Source organism: Sardina pilchardus, chromosome 3, assembly GCF_963854185.1.
Source record: "Sardina pilchardus chromosome 3, fSarPil1.1, whole genome shotgun sequence".
In the NCBI taxonomy this organism is placed as follows: domain Eukaryota; kingdom Metazoa; phylum Chordata; class Actinopteri; order Clupeiformes; family Clupeidae; genus Sardina; species Sardina pilchardus.
The window spans coordinates 14,901,908-14,914,245 of record NC_084996.1 but is presented as its reverse complement, the minus strand read 5'-3'; the positions used below and the strand labels follow the sequence as shown (position 1 = coordinate 14,914,245).

Sequence of the window (12,338 nt, the reverse complement as noted above, 5' to 3'; positions counted from 1 at the left end):
TCTGCAAGCAGAAAAGTGCTGAGTCGTTGCTTGCACCACCCGTCCAGATACTGTGGGATAAGATAAGCTGGTGAAACTTTGCTTATAAGCCATCAGTGCACGGGAGGATCATGCTCAGGTGGGCTTGAGAAGAAGAGCAATTCTGTTCCAGGCAACCTGCGGAGAAGCCTCAGCGAGGGAAAGGAGGGAAATTGGAGAGTGGAACAAAGCCGGGGCCTCTCCCGCTGTGAGCTGCAATAGCCTAGGATCTTGTGGGATCGCTGGAGCGATTTTTTGGAGGCAGGTTTTTTCCCACACTGTCAATATACTGGTAGACTAAATAAACATCATGCTGTGGACAGTGGGTTTGTGCCTCCTGCTAGCTTCCTTTGGGATGAGCCATCCACTGAGCAGTCATGGGCGAAACACTGGACCGAACAAACTATTGCTCATTTCCTTCGATGGTTTTCGATGGGACTATGACCGCGATGTGGACACACCATTCCTGGACGAAATGGCAAGAGATGGCGTCAAAGCCACATATGTAACCCCATCATTCTTTACGATCACAAGCCCCACACATTTCACCATAGTTACAGGTAAAGAGAAAGCAACAAAGTTAAGCAATGTGCACATACATTTGAGTATACTGTATGCTAAAGCCAACGGTCAGCATTGGATAAATTATACTCATAAATGTTATGTCATAAATAACTGTTTCTAACTATAACAAGTAACTATGACGAGGGACTGTGTGCACAATTATGTTTATATGTTTTCATTATCCATTACACCAATTTGGTACCAATTTTTTTTACCACATTTACATCGGTCTAAATGACAATTCCTTCTATTTGTAACCGTCTTTTTTTAAGTTCTGTAGAGTTATAAGAGTCCTTTCCCAACTCAAGTCACATTTGGCGGGTGGGATAGAAATGCGACTCAATTGAAATCCAATTCCTCTAATCTCCAACTCTGTTCCAAAGCACCCTGACCAGGAGTGTCATAGCACTCAAACAGGGGAATGGTTCGCTGCATTTTTATACGCATTGAGGAGCCTTAGAGTGCGCCAGACAATGAATACTAAATGCATTGACACTGGAGGTGTCTTTTCTCAGGGCGCTACATTGAGAACCACGGGGTTATTCACAACATGTGGTTTAACACCACCACCTCCGAAAAGAAGTCATACTGGCAGACGCAGTTTGTGGATGGCTATTGGGACAACGGCACCGTGCCTATCTGGATCACTGCCCAGAGGCAGGTAAGAGCCAAATGGCCATCTCCATTAGTCTTACAAGGTGTGTGTGTGTATGTGTGTGTGCTTGCGTGTGTGTATGAATATGAATGTGTATATGTATGTATGTATGTATGTATGTATACACCGTACTGTATTTATTGTACGTGTGTGGGGGGGGGGGGGTATGTGTGTGTGTGTTTGTTTGTTTGCTTGTGTGTACTTGTTTGTATGAATATGAATGTGTATGTGTATGTATGCATGTATGTATGCATGTACAGTATGTACAGTATGTGTGTGTGTGTGTGTGTGTGTGTGTGTGTGTGTGTTTGTGTGTGTGTATGAATATGAATGTGTATATGTATGTATGTATGTATGTATGTATGTATGTATGTATATACTGTATGTATTGTACGTGTGTGGGGGGGGGGGGTATGTGTGTGTGTTTGTTTGTTTGTTTGTGTGTACTTGTTTGTATGAATATGAATGTGTATGTGTATGTATGCATGTATGTATGCATGTACAGTATGCACAGTATGTGTGTGTGTGTGTGTGTGTGTGTGTGTGTGTGTGTGTGTGTGTGTGTGTGTGTGTGTGTGTATGTGTGCTAATATCTGACATATTCCTCTAATGGGCAGTTTTTGCAATGGCCACTACAATCAGAAATGACAACTACAAATAGCTTCATGCACACATGCACACTGTCGAATGGCATATCTCTGTTCTTAAACGCTCAGGGTTTGACGGCCGGCTCTTTCCACTTCCCTGGCACAGCCTCCACCTACCAGGGCGAAATGGTGAGTGTGGGTGAAGTAGAGCCTCCCATTTACAACTATTCCAATGAGACTGTTTGGAAGCAAAATGTGGATATGGTCATGGGATCGTGGTTCCGTAATAGGGACCTGGATTTCGTGGCCCTGTATTTTGGGGAGCCAGACGGCGCCGGCCACAAGTTCGGGCCTGACTCTCCCCAACGGAGGGCTATGGTGAGGCAGGTGGACCGCACCGTGGGATACCTGCGCGACTCGGCCAAGAGGCACGGCCTAGCCGACCGGCTGAACATCATCATCACTGCCGACCATGGCATGTCTACTGTGCAACGCAATGGCAATGTTGAAGAGATCGTCCTGCGAAAAATTCCAAACTTCTCCTTCAGCGATCTGGATTTCCACCTGGTGGACTACGGACCTACGGGGATGCTTCTTCCCAAGGAGGGCCGTCTGGACAAGGTGTACAACGCTCTGAAGGGGGCACACCCACACCTGCATGTCTACAAGAAAGAGGAGATGCCAAGCCGTCTCCACTTTTCTAAGAACGCCCGCATTCTACCCATCATTCTTTGGGCTGACCCGGGATATGTTATTAATGGGGTAAGGTATAAAGACACCAATATTGATGAAAAAGCAGCAGAGATACTTAACAAGCATGAGAGTGAGAACGAAGACACAAAGAGAGAGAAAAACAGGGAGTGAAAAAGAGAAAGGCATGCTGTGTTAGCACCAAGTTACATTATGCCTGCAGCTAACTGAAAGATGCATGGGCCTCAATGCAGGCAGGAACAGAATTGAAAGTAGCGTGAGGAAACTTTTAATATTTCACTATTCACAGTTTCTAGGACACCAACCCACTCTTCTAGGATCCCCAGCCTGTGTCATTATGATAGTTCTCCCCAGTATGCATGATGAGTATTCTAATAACATGCCATTCTTCAAAGGGGTCCAAAAATATCGATGGAATTACCAAGTTAATTTGGCTTGCAGCTATGAAGGCAAAAAATGGAATCTTTTCGACCAGAAACAAGGAATTAAATTCTAATCTTAATACATTACAATTTTAATCAAGTGCATTATCACCTTCCCAGGATAATCCAGGTTTGGCTGATGGCATGCAGAGTTCTCTATTGCCTCTTGCAGCTTTTCATGCCCCACAATTCCATATTAGTATTTACGTCTCACTGAGCTCACAGTCGTTCTGAAGCTCCCAAATAAAATACAATATAATTCAACATGAGGGAATGCTTCAGCCTCTCCAAATCTGGTTATATGAGCATCCATATTTTTTTTCTCCATTGTGTACCCACACCTGCGTTTCCCAAAATAAAAAAGTACAGTGTATCTACAGGGTATGAATCGCAAACAACAAAGACGTAGCTCTTTGAAACCCTCAATCAAACCACAGTTTATTTCTAGAGGTGGTAATTATGTCTGGTGGTGGGTTTGAGGTTGTGGTGATTAGGTAAGAGCTTGTTCTGGCAGAGAGAGGGAGGTACACCAGCAGTGATGCACATTGCAATGAACAGTAAGCAAGCAAACCAATGTCCAAGTTCTCCATGGTCTTAGTTTTCGGTTTATCTCTGTGTGTCCTTCGAACGTTATCGACTTTTTTATGATCTGCCGTTCAACAGCTTTGGAGATAGTTAATGGAGGAATGGGAAATCACGTAACTGTAAGTCATACGACATAATATGGTCAGAGTCTCCTTATCTAACTTTTATCTACTTCTGAAGAAGAAAATTCTGCATTGTTTCATAGAAGAATCAGTGAGGGACACCCTAGTGAGCGTGACACAAATCGCTTATCAGTAGGCCAATATCGCCATCTGCTGTTTAAAAATGATAACAGCAGAGTACAGAATAGTGGTAGCAGAAGCACACATTAACAAACTCCAAAGAGGGAACAATGGATACTCTTTTGATGATAGAGTACCCATTGTTCTCTCTTTGGCATTTGCTCATCACTCCCAAGAATCAACTAAAACTACTTTATTTCAATATTTATCTTTCTAAATATTTCTCCAAGTCATGTCTAAACGCTAGTCTGCGAGTTACATCCTGCTTCCATTTTCACCTGCAGTACCTCCCAGTGCAGTTCAACAAGGGCGAGCATGGTTTTGACAATGAAGGACTGGACATGAAGCCCTTCTTCCGTGCAGTGGGGCCAGACTTCCAGAAGAACCTGGAAGTGGGCCCCTTCGACACAGTGAACATTTATCCACTGATGTGCCACTTACTGGGCATCAAACCTGATCCCAACGATGGGGACCTGGACAACACCCGTGACATGCTGCTAGCACCACCACAAGGTGAGAAATGCCTCCACACAATGCAATGAGCTATTTTGTTTTAGCATAGTCAGTAGGCTACACCTATTCCAGTGCAACTTAGCATTGCATGCTACTCAACACTTTATGGAATGCTACCAATAACCAAAGATCATAGAGCGCTCTATGATCTAGGCCAATAACACACCACTCAATGGTTTGTTCCAATAAATTTTTCAGCACTTATTCTGCTTTTGTCCATGTGCCTTTGAAACATTTTGACAGGGTGTTTTTAATGTTACCATTCAATACCATTGATATTTATACTGACTGATATTAGCCATACATTCATCATTATAAAGTTATGGAATATGTGCTTACAATATTTTCTTTACATTGCACTGCACTATAGTACAATGTTTTAAGACCTGAATTAGTTCTGATTTCACAGAGACATAGGTCATACTGTATTTTCTCTCCTCCTATTTTCTCTCTACTCTAGATTTTGACGTGTGCTCTTGATAAACCAAGTAAAACATTTACGTTATGCACCTCAAACTCCAAAGGTCTTTAGAGAGGATTATAAAATGTGTTCTACTCACAACACAAGTCCTACATGTACTTCTGCTTTCCCTTAGAACCCAAGCGCAGTCCATCCACAGTCTTCATTGGCATAGGGGCTGTCGGCGGATTTCTGGTTCTGGTCTTTTTTGTTCTTGTGACTTCTAACGTTCTAAAAAGAGGGAAAACAGAGAAAAGGTGGGTGTAAAATGAGATACACAAGAGCAACCACTATCTAAGACAATATACACAATATAGACAATACTTATTTTACTAAAATAATAAAAATGAAAGATTTTGGTGACATCTCTCCCTGTAGACTGTTTTAACTGCACCTGACAAACATCAATGACATGACAGTTATAGGCTGTGATTCATGGTGGATAGGCAATTACTGTTGGGAGCAGAGAATTGAGTATGAAAAAACCTCATGTTTTAAACTGCTAATTCTTAAAATACTGGAATATCAAGTGATGAAAAGCATGCATGTCAAGTTTAACTAGCTAATATTAGAAAGGTCTAACACTAGGTCAGGTAAATTTGGTACCTTCTGGCCAAACATTTTTTAACCAAATTAAACATATTATCACATGGTCATACCAAAATAAGTCTTGGAGTCTTTAAGAATGTAATGCCCGGGGGGCGCTGTGGCACAACAGGCTACAGCGCTCGTGCCATATACGGGTCCGAGTGCCCACGAGTCCGATCTGCGGTCATTTCCCAATCCCACCCCATCTCTCTCTCCTGCGTACTTCCTGTCTCTCTCCACTGTCCTATACAAATAAAGGCAAAAAGGCCCAAAAAAATTACTTAAAATTGATCGTTTTACCACACATTAACTCATGACCACCCATTATTAACATAGACAAATATGTTTGTTTTCTATAGGTTAACATTATTAATCATTATTATAACTATCTTAATAATGACAAAGTATTCATTATATGCTGAACTATTGTTCTAACTAAAACTTATTTGGGCATACTCAAGCAGTGAAAGGATTACTAACATTTCATGCTCTCACAACACAACTACAATGCTGACTCTGGGTTGGGGGATGGCAGAAAGACAAAAGAGAATAGAGCATTTAATGGGTGTTTAAAACTTTCTCCACTATAAACCACCATTCAAGGCATATCAAAATAAGCAGTAGTGCACATTAAACCTGCACATTTTCCACAGCACGGCACTACTTACTGAATGACCAGCATTATGTTCATGTACAATTAGGAAAGTTTCTAATTGGTATTGTCTGAGTGATATTGTGTATAATGACAAACATGATAACTAAATTAATGTCTGCATCTTAGTCTGCCTATAAATATATATATATTTTTTTTTTTTTCAATTTCAGGATTGAAGATGCTGGCCACAAAGAAGACAAAGCAGATACAAAACAGACAACTATGTGAAAGCTATACAAACTTTTTTTTTCTTGAACCTGAATCTAGGAAAAACAGAATCGATGACACACCTATGGATGAATCTAAAGTATTTCAAATCCTGAGGAAGACGCACAACCTGTACATTAACTATTTGCACAACAGGAATTGTAGTACTATGTCAATATGAAATTGCACAGTAAATGGAATCACATGCTAAAGGGAAATCCCAAGTGTACATCAATGGACAAACTGATGCAAGAAAGAAGAACTGTGGGAAGCCAGCCCTGTAATCACATTGTCACAATTTCAATTTATTTATTCAAATCGTCATAAATTTGAACCCAGTATATCTATGACTTTTCCACCCTGGCCTTCAAGAATCTCTGTTAGTATACCCGTGTCTGTAGCATTCCTTTCTATTATCAAAAACATGACCATAGTTAACATCAACTATTATGCTAAACCATTTCACTAAACAGCAACAGTACGCCTTTGAGTTTTCTTTTGAGTAGGCCTATTAAATATTATTTGTTAAAATAAATATACTTCTGATATATTTTGTCATTCTTATCTGTTCACAATGTCCAATTACTTTTGTCATATAAAGTAAAATGATTGTATGAGAAATGGATGGTAAACAAAAGTGCACAGGACAGATTTAAAAAATGTCCATAAGTGAAAAAGTATAGGCTAAAAGTGATTTTAAAGAGAGGATCTCCCCAGCTCAGATTAAATCGGTTGCTGATTCCATTAGGAGCGCACAATGTTGAAATTAAGCAAATACAGACAGACAGAAAGAAAGAAAGAAAGAAAGAAAGAAAGAAAGAAAGAAAGAAAGAAAGAAAACTTTAATTTTACAATCGCCACCATACAAATTCTACATCTAACTAATGCCAATAAATTATGCTACATAGTGTTTATTTAACCCTCCATCCACACTGCATACATAGCCTAGATGCGATAAATTACGCTAATTAATTATGTGGGTGAAAGCACAGACCACGATGGGTGACGTCGCACATGAACGGTATCCGATAAGGGACATGTTGTGTTTGCGTTTCTTTTCCTCCCCCTTTTCCTTTTCTTTCATACAAGGTCTCAGAGAAGGCTACCGCAGACATGGAGGAGTTGAGCGCCGTCGGAGAACAGGTTTTTGATGCCGAATGTATTCTAAATAAACGACTACGAAAGGTCAGGCTTCTCACGTTTCGTGCACATAGTACAATACCGCTGCACAATATGAAGATAAATGTCTAATGTACGGTTGATTTTGCAGGGAAAGTTGGAATATCTGGTCAAGTGGAGAGGCTGGTCATCCAAGTAAGTAGGCTACAACTGCTGGCTGCTGCAACTGCGGGTAGACTCAAACAATGAAAACAACAACAACGTGTCGCTTGTTGCTTCTATGGCGTTTAGAATGGTTAACTTCGTCCAGCGCTCATAACTGATTTGTATGCTTTGTTGTGAAACAGATAAGCAACACGTAACGTTTTGCACGTAGGCCTACTCGAGGTATTGGTTTATTTTTCGATTCATCGCTATTGTTCTTTGTCTAAAGTTTTCAACGAAAGAGAAGCCAGAGAGGCTTTCACTTGTTCTTACTGAACAACAGAGTCGTGAGCATATTTTACTATAAGTCGGCGCCGCCGAAACATAGCCTACCGATCAACACACCTATGTTATTGAGCTGCGTGTAATTACAGCGCTATTAAAAGAGTAGCTTTTGTATCATACATTTCGTGAAATAAATTACGAGTAGACATTTCTGACCGTTCTCAACAAAAAAAATACCCATAGCCTAGTTGTCCGTTCCATTACTTAATGGCGTAGCCCTCTTCAATTTTGAAGAAATTCGTTTTAATATTTTCTAAAGACAAGAGCAAAGACACACGCCTTCGCTCTGCCTACTCGCATTGGGCGCTTTTGCTAAACTCCAGCTGTCCCTACCCGCGGGTAAAACCTCGACACAAACGCCTTCTCGTTTCAGTCAGTGCCCTCTCTCTTGTCTTTTCTACTACATTGTTGCGGATAATCCCCTTCTATGGACAACATGTCTGTCAATCAACCCGGCCTTTGTCCAATTCCACCCGCCAACCCTGTAATTTAATCTTATTTTGTCGCATGCTAGTGAATACACTATTAGGCCGAGGCTATTTGGTATTTTTCACCTCTGATCAAGTCTGCATGTTAGTGGCCTACACGTTTGCTGGATTGTTATGTCTAGTATTATGAGTCGCCTATGAAATGTTTTGGGGGAAATTATAAGTTAATGTGTATCTAAGTGAGGAGAGCTAATTTATTATGGCTTTCACTTTCTCAACTGTCAACTGTAGGCCTACCAGAAGAATAATGGAAGTAAATAGTAGGCTATAAAAGGGCATGAGTGGGGAAAAACCTTCACATGAAAGAGTCACAAGGCAGCCCAGCTCAAAACTGTCAATGGCCGGGTTTCCCAAAATCGTTAAGAAGCTCTTAAGTCCTAGGAACTTCTTAGGAGCGTTCTTAGAACATTCTTACAACGCTCCTAAGAAGTTCTTAGCACTTAAGAGCTTCTTAACGAATCTGGGAAACCTGGCCATTGACTGTGTGACAGAGTTATTGCTATTATGGTTGCTGCAGTGCACGTTGTTCTCATCACTTTCATTATCTGTTTCAGGCACAATAGCTGGGAGCCTCAGGAAAACCTCCTTGACCCAAGATTATTGGCAGCATTTAACAAGAGGTGAGCTACCCCCACCCAACCCCACACACATGCACAGAGCCCTCCCCTCCCCAAGTGCAAACAATGTGCCTGGAAACGCTCTAGCAGGCGTTAACAGCACCCCAGTTTGTGGTGCCCATAGATGTGCACACTTGACTTACAAAGATGGGTTCCATGAATTGTAATGAAATGCTTTACGTTTAATTGATTATTTTAAGATAAATACATTGTGACAGACAAAATTGTTTCTAGCAGATGTGCACCAGAAAGAAAATGGCAAAGAGTGAAAGCAGGAAGTGAGTAGGTTGTTATGTTCGTTTAGAGAAAAGGAACTGGATTTCAGCAAGTGTTAGCATATTCTGCCTGGGGAACTATCAGGGGAATTTACACCGACCTTACTAGTAGCATTTATGGTTAAACATAATGTCATGGCATTTTGTTTCATTTGCAAATTCAAAGTTATTTCAAAATGACTGTGGCTAAAGCAGTGCACCTTTTTGTACATTCACAGTGAACAAGAAAAAGAGATGTTATACCGCAAAAAAGGCAAAAGGCCTAGAGGACGACCTCGAAAAATTGTGGTATGTACATTTCATAAATCACTGCCAGTGAAATATATTTTGAAATGCCAAGGCAAGATGATAAAGTCTTTGATCACCTCTTCAGGAAACCGTTCCAGAGGTCACAAAGTCCAGCAGCTCCTCATCTTCCTCCTCCTCTTCTGACTCCTCCTCATCATCATCCTCCTCCTCCTCCTCGGAAGACGATGATGAAGATGAGAGTGACAGAAAGGCCAAGCCAGCACCTCGCCTTCGGGAACTTCACCCCGTGCCCCAGAAGAAGGCACAGATTGTAGTGGCCAAGCAGGAGCCAGTAAAGAAGAAGCGAGGCAGGAAAGCACTGCCACCAGAGTTGAGGGCCCTGCGCCAAGCGGGAAAGCCTCCCCGCAAGATCATCAGGCCCTCAATCAAAGACTCTCTCGCCGATCTTCGGCCAAACACAATCAAGAAGCCCCTGCAGCCAGCCAGCTTCACTTACCCGGGCATGGGCCGGAGTGCCAACCGGGACTCCCAAGGTCTGCACAGCCGAGGTGCCTTCAGTCAGAGTGGAGCTGTTAAACCGTCTCTGAGCAGCATAGGTCCTGGGCGATCTCTGGGCCCCACTTCGCCTTCTTTCAACAGACCTCCACAGGGTAAGGGTGCTCCCGACTTCAAACTATCAGTGTCCGAGTCTGGCAGCGGTGCTGGGTTAGACTTGAAATCATCATCATCATCAGCATGCAAATCACCGGGTGTGGCATCCCTGAATTTACACAATTCCAAACTCTCCACCAACACCAGCAGCAACAACAATCAGGGTGCTCCTCAGTCTGTCTTGGGATCTCCCAATGGACAAAAAAAGCACAATGTTTCCTCTGGACAGACCCCTCTGCAGAGGCTGCCTAGCAATAAAACAACAGCAGCATCCTTCCCTTCCGTGAGAAATCCCAACATGAATATGCAGGCACTGAACCTGCAGAGTGCGAACAAGCCGTTGCAATGTGGTGGGACGGCAGGAAATGGAAATGTGGCAGGAAGTAACTTCAGACGTGCTGCCAACCCGGCACGAAAGACCCTCAGTGGCAAAGAGCAGAGCCTTCAACCAGCCATGGCCAGTTCAGGTGCACAGCAGCCCAAAAAGAGCCAGCCAGGAGGGGATAAAATCAAAGCCGAGGACACCAATGACTTGGGTCCCACGACAGACAGGTCAGCAAAGAGGCCTCCAAACAGAGTAGAGAAGAGTCCATCACTGAAACTACCCACAGAGATCAGAGAACCGGTGGGCAAACGTGAGAGGTCGTCCTCAAAGGACGGAGGAAAGGGGAAAGTTCTGTGTGAGATGAGCACTGGCGAAGAAGGGAGCAGCTCTGACTCCGACCAGGATTCACCATTCCCCAGCAATGGGCAGGACTTGTCCATTGCTGTGCAAGCAAGCCAGGATTGGAAGCCAACCCGAAGTCTGATCGAGCATGTTTTTGTCACGGACGTCACGGCCAATCTCGTCACTGTAACAGTGAAGGAGTCGCCAACCAGCGTGGGGTTCTTCAGCATCCGAAATTATTGATTGATATGACTGATGCACGAGAGCCATCAGTCATCAGCACAGAGGCTGTGTAGGAGTGTTTTTCCCCCAAGCAGTGAAGGAAAAAAATGTATGGCTAGTTCAAATGGCAAATACATCAAGGTTAAGTGGTAGTAGGATGTCTACATATCTACTCTGAATGAATACCAACATGTTTACATAGGCCTTATTTTATTCAGCGTCGGGATGGTCTGTACATCACCTGCCCAATTACACCTTGGGTCTTCCAACAAGGAAGATGTTTGTTCACGGGAAAACTTTTCTGGGACATATTTTAATCTAAAGGTAGCGGTTGAGCCAGAGAAGAGTCTAGGTAATGTTCCCTGAATCCTTTTTATTGTAGTAAAATATATATATATCTTTATGAATAAGAAGAGCTACTAGCATCAAGATGCGAGACATTCAATATAAAAAAGTGAATTGATGTGTACTACTTTGATTCAATGTTTCCTCGTAGAATTTGCATAAACAAGCTTTGACATTCAATCTGTTTGTGTAGAGGACTCTTGTATATGTAATGCCCCAAAGAAACAAAGCTCATAAGAAAGCTTACCAGCAGTGTGGCTTGAATATGAAGCTGCTGCAACTTACTTCACACACTGACCACCCCATGTTTTAAACAGCTACAGTGTTCCCTCATGGTTTTTTGGTTGGACTGAAGCATCATGGTTGTTTGTGCGGTTTGCCTTAAATGTTTATTTGTATAGACACAATCCTTTCCTGAAGACACTTATGGACATGAAACTGTTGAAACAAGTTAAATTCAGTGATGGAAAACACCACTTTTTATCTTAATTTATTATAACGTTCTCTTTTTACCTGCCTTTTACATTTTCTTTTTAAAAAATAAAACTTCTGCCTTTTGTACACTATTTTCATCTTGAGTGCATTGCAGTGAAAATTTAACAAAGATTGAAGTTTTTAGAATTTTGCATGAATTTGACAATGGTTTCACTTAATGATCATAAATATAGCTTATATACTGTTAAAACTTTAAAATGAGAGTACCTTATTGTTGCTAATTTACCTTGTGTTCCAGTGACGTCAACACTTTTTACTTTGTTATAACTATGAAGTGAAACGAGAGCATATAACTAATGCCCAATCGATTGGATAATGTTTTTTTGTCTTTACTTTTTTCTCAAGCAAACTCTTGAGGCCCCTTTTGTATTTTTACTTAACCAACTCCTGTTTGGATAAAAATGAACAAAAATAGTGATAACACAGCTACATTGTTGTCCTTGGTACCATATTAGGTTGGTTCCATTTTAATGGCACTGCAACCGTGCCCCTTTCAAAAACCACTGAGGTACCA

General features: G+C 41.9%; 2 protein-coding genes across 3 annotated transcripts; both read left to right on the top strand.

Moving 5' to 3' along the window:
• Positions 1 to 373: 373 nt before the first annotated feature.
• Positions 374 to 4,777, top strand: LOC134075901 (ectonucleotide pyrophosphatase/phosphodiesterase family member 7-like). Its single transcript, XM_062530930.1, has 5 exons — positions 374 to 578; positions 1,098 to 1,243; positions 1,954 to 2,586; positions 4,069 to 4,297; positions 4,758 to 4,777. The coding sequence occupies exons 1-5, from the start codon at positions 374 to 376 to the stop codon at positions 4,775 to 4,777; spliced, it is 1,233 nt and encodes a 410-aa protein (XP_062386914.1).
• A 2,519-nt stretch (positions 4,778 to 7,296) lies between these two features.
• Positions 7,297 to 11,895, top strand: cbx2 (chromobox homolog 2 (Drosophila Pc class)). 2 transcript variants are annotated; one of them, XM_062532055.1, is made up of 6 exons: positions 7,378 to 7,392; positions 7,478 to 7,521; positions 8,858 to 8,923; positions 9,158 to 9,198; positions 9,414 to 9,483; positions 9,569 to 11,895. In XM_062532055.1, the coding sequence occupies exons 4-6, from the start codon at positions 9,158 to 9,160 to the stop codon at positions 11,003 to 11,005; spliced, it is 1,548 nt and encodes a 515-aa protein (XP_062388039.1). In that variant the 5' UTR covers positions 7,378 to 7,392; positions 7,478 to 7,521; positions 8,858 to 8,923; the 3' UTR covers positions 11,006 to 11,895. The 2 variants fall into 2 exon arrangements, with proteins under 2 accessions (XP_062388038.1, XP_062388039.1); XM_062532054.1 differs by lacking the exon at positions 9,158 to 9,198 and having other exon boundaries at positions 7,297 to 7,392.
• The last annotated feature ends 443 nt before the right edge of the window (positions 11,896 to 12,338 follow it).

Excerpts from the sequence above, each read along its gene's own strand:
- LOC134075901 (XM_062530930.1), top strand. The coding sequence starts at position 374 with ATGAGCCATCCACTGAGCAGTCATGGGCGAAACACTGGACCGAACAAA. Across the intron at positions 579-1,097 it reads ACATTTCACCATAGTTACAG|GGCGCTACATTGAGAACCAC; the intron begins GTAAAGAGAAAG and ends GTCTTTTCTCAG. Across the intron at positions 1,244-1,953 it reads GGATCACTGCCCAGAGGCAG|GGTTTGACGGCCGGCTCTTT; the intron begins GTAAGAGCCAAA and ends TTAAACGCTCAG.
- cbx2 (XM_062532054.1), top strand. The coding sequence starts at position 7,321 with ATGGAGGAGTTGAGCGCCGTCGGAGAACAGGTTTTTGATGCCGAATGT. Across the intron at positions 7,522-8,857 it reads TGGAGAGGCTGGTCATCCAA|GCACAATAGCTGGGAGCCTC; the intron begins GTAAGTAGGCTA and ends TATCTGTTTCAG. Across the intron at positions 8,924-9,413 it reads TTGGCAGCATTTAACAAGAG|TGAACAAGAAAAAGAGATGT; the intron begins GTGAGCTACCCC and ends GTACATTCACAG.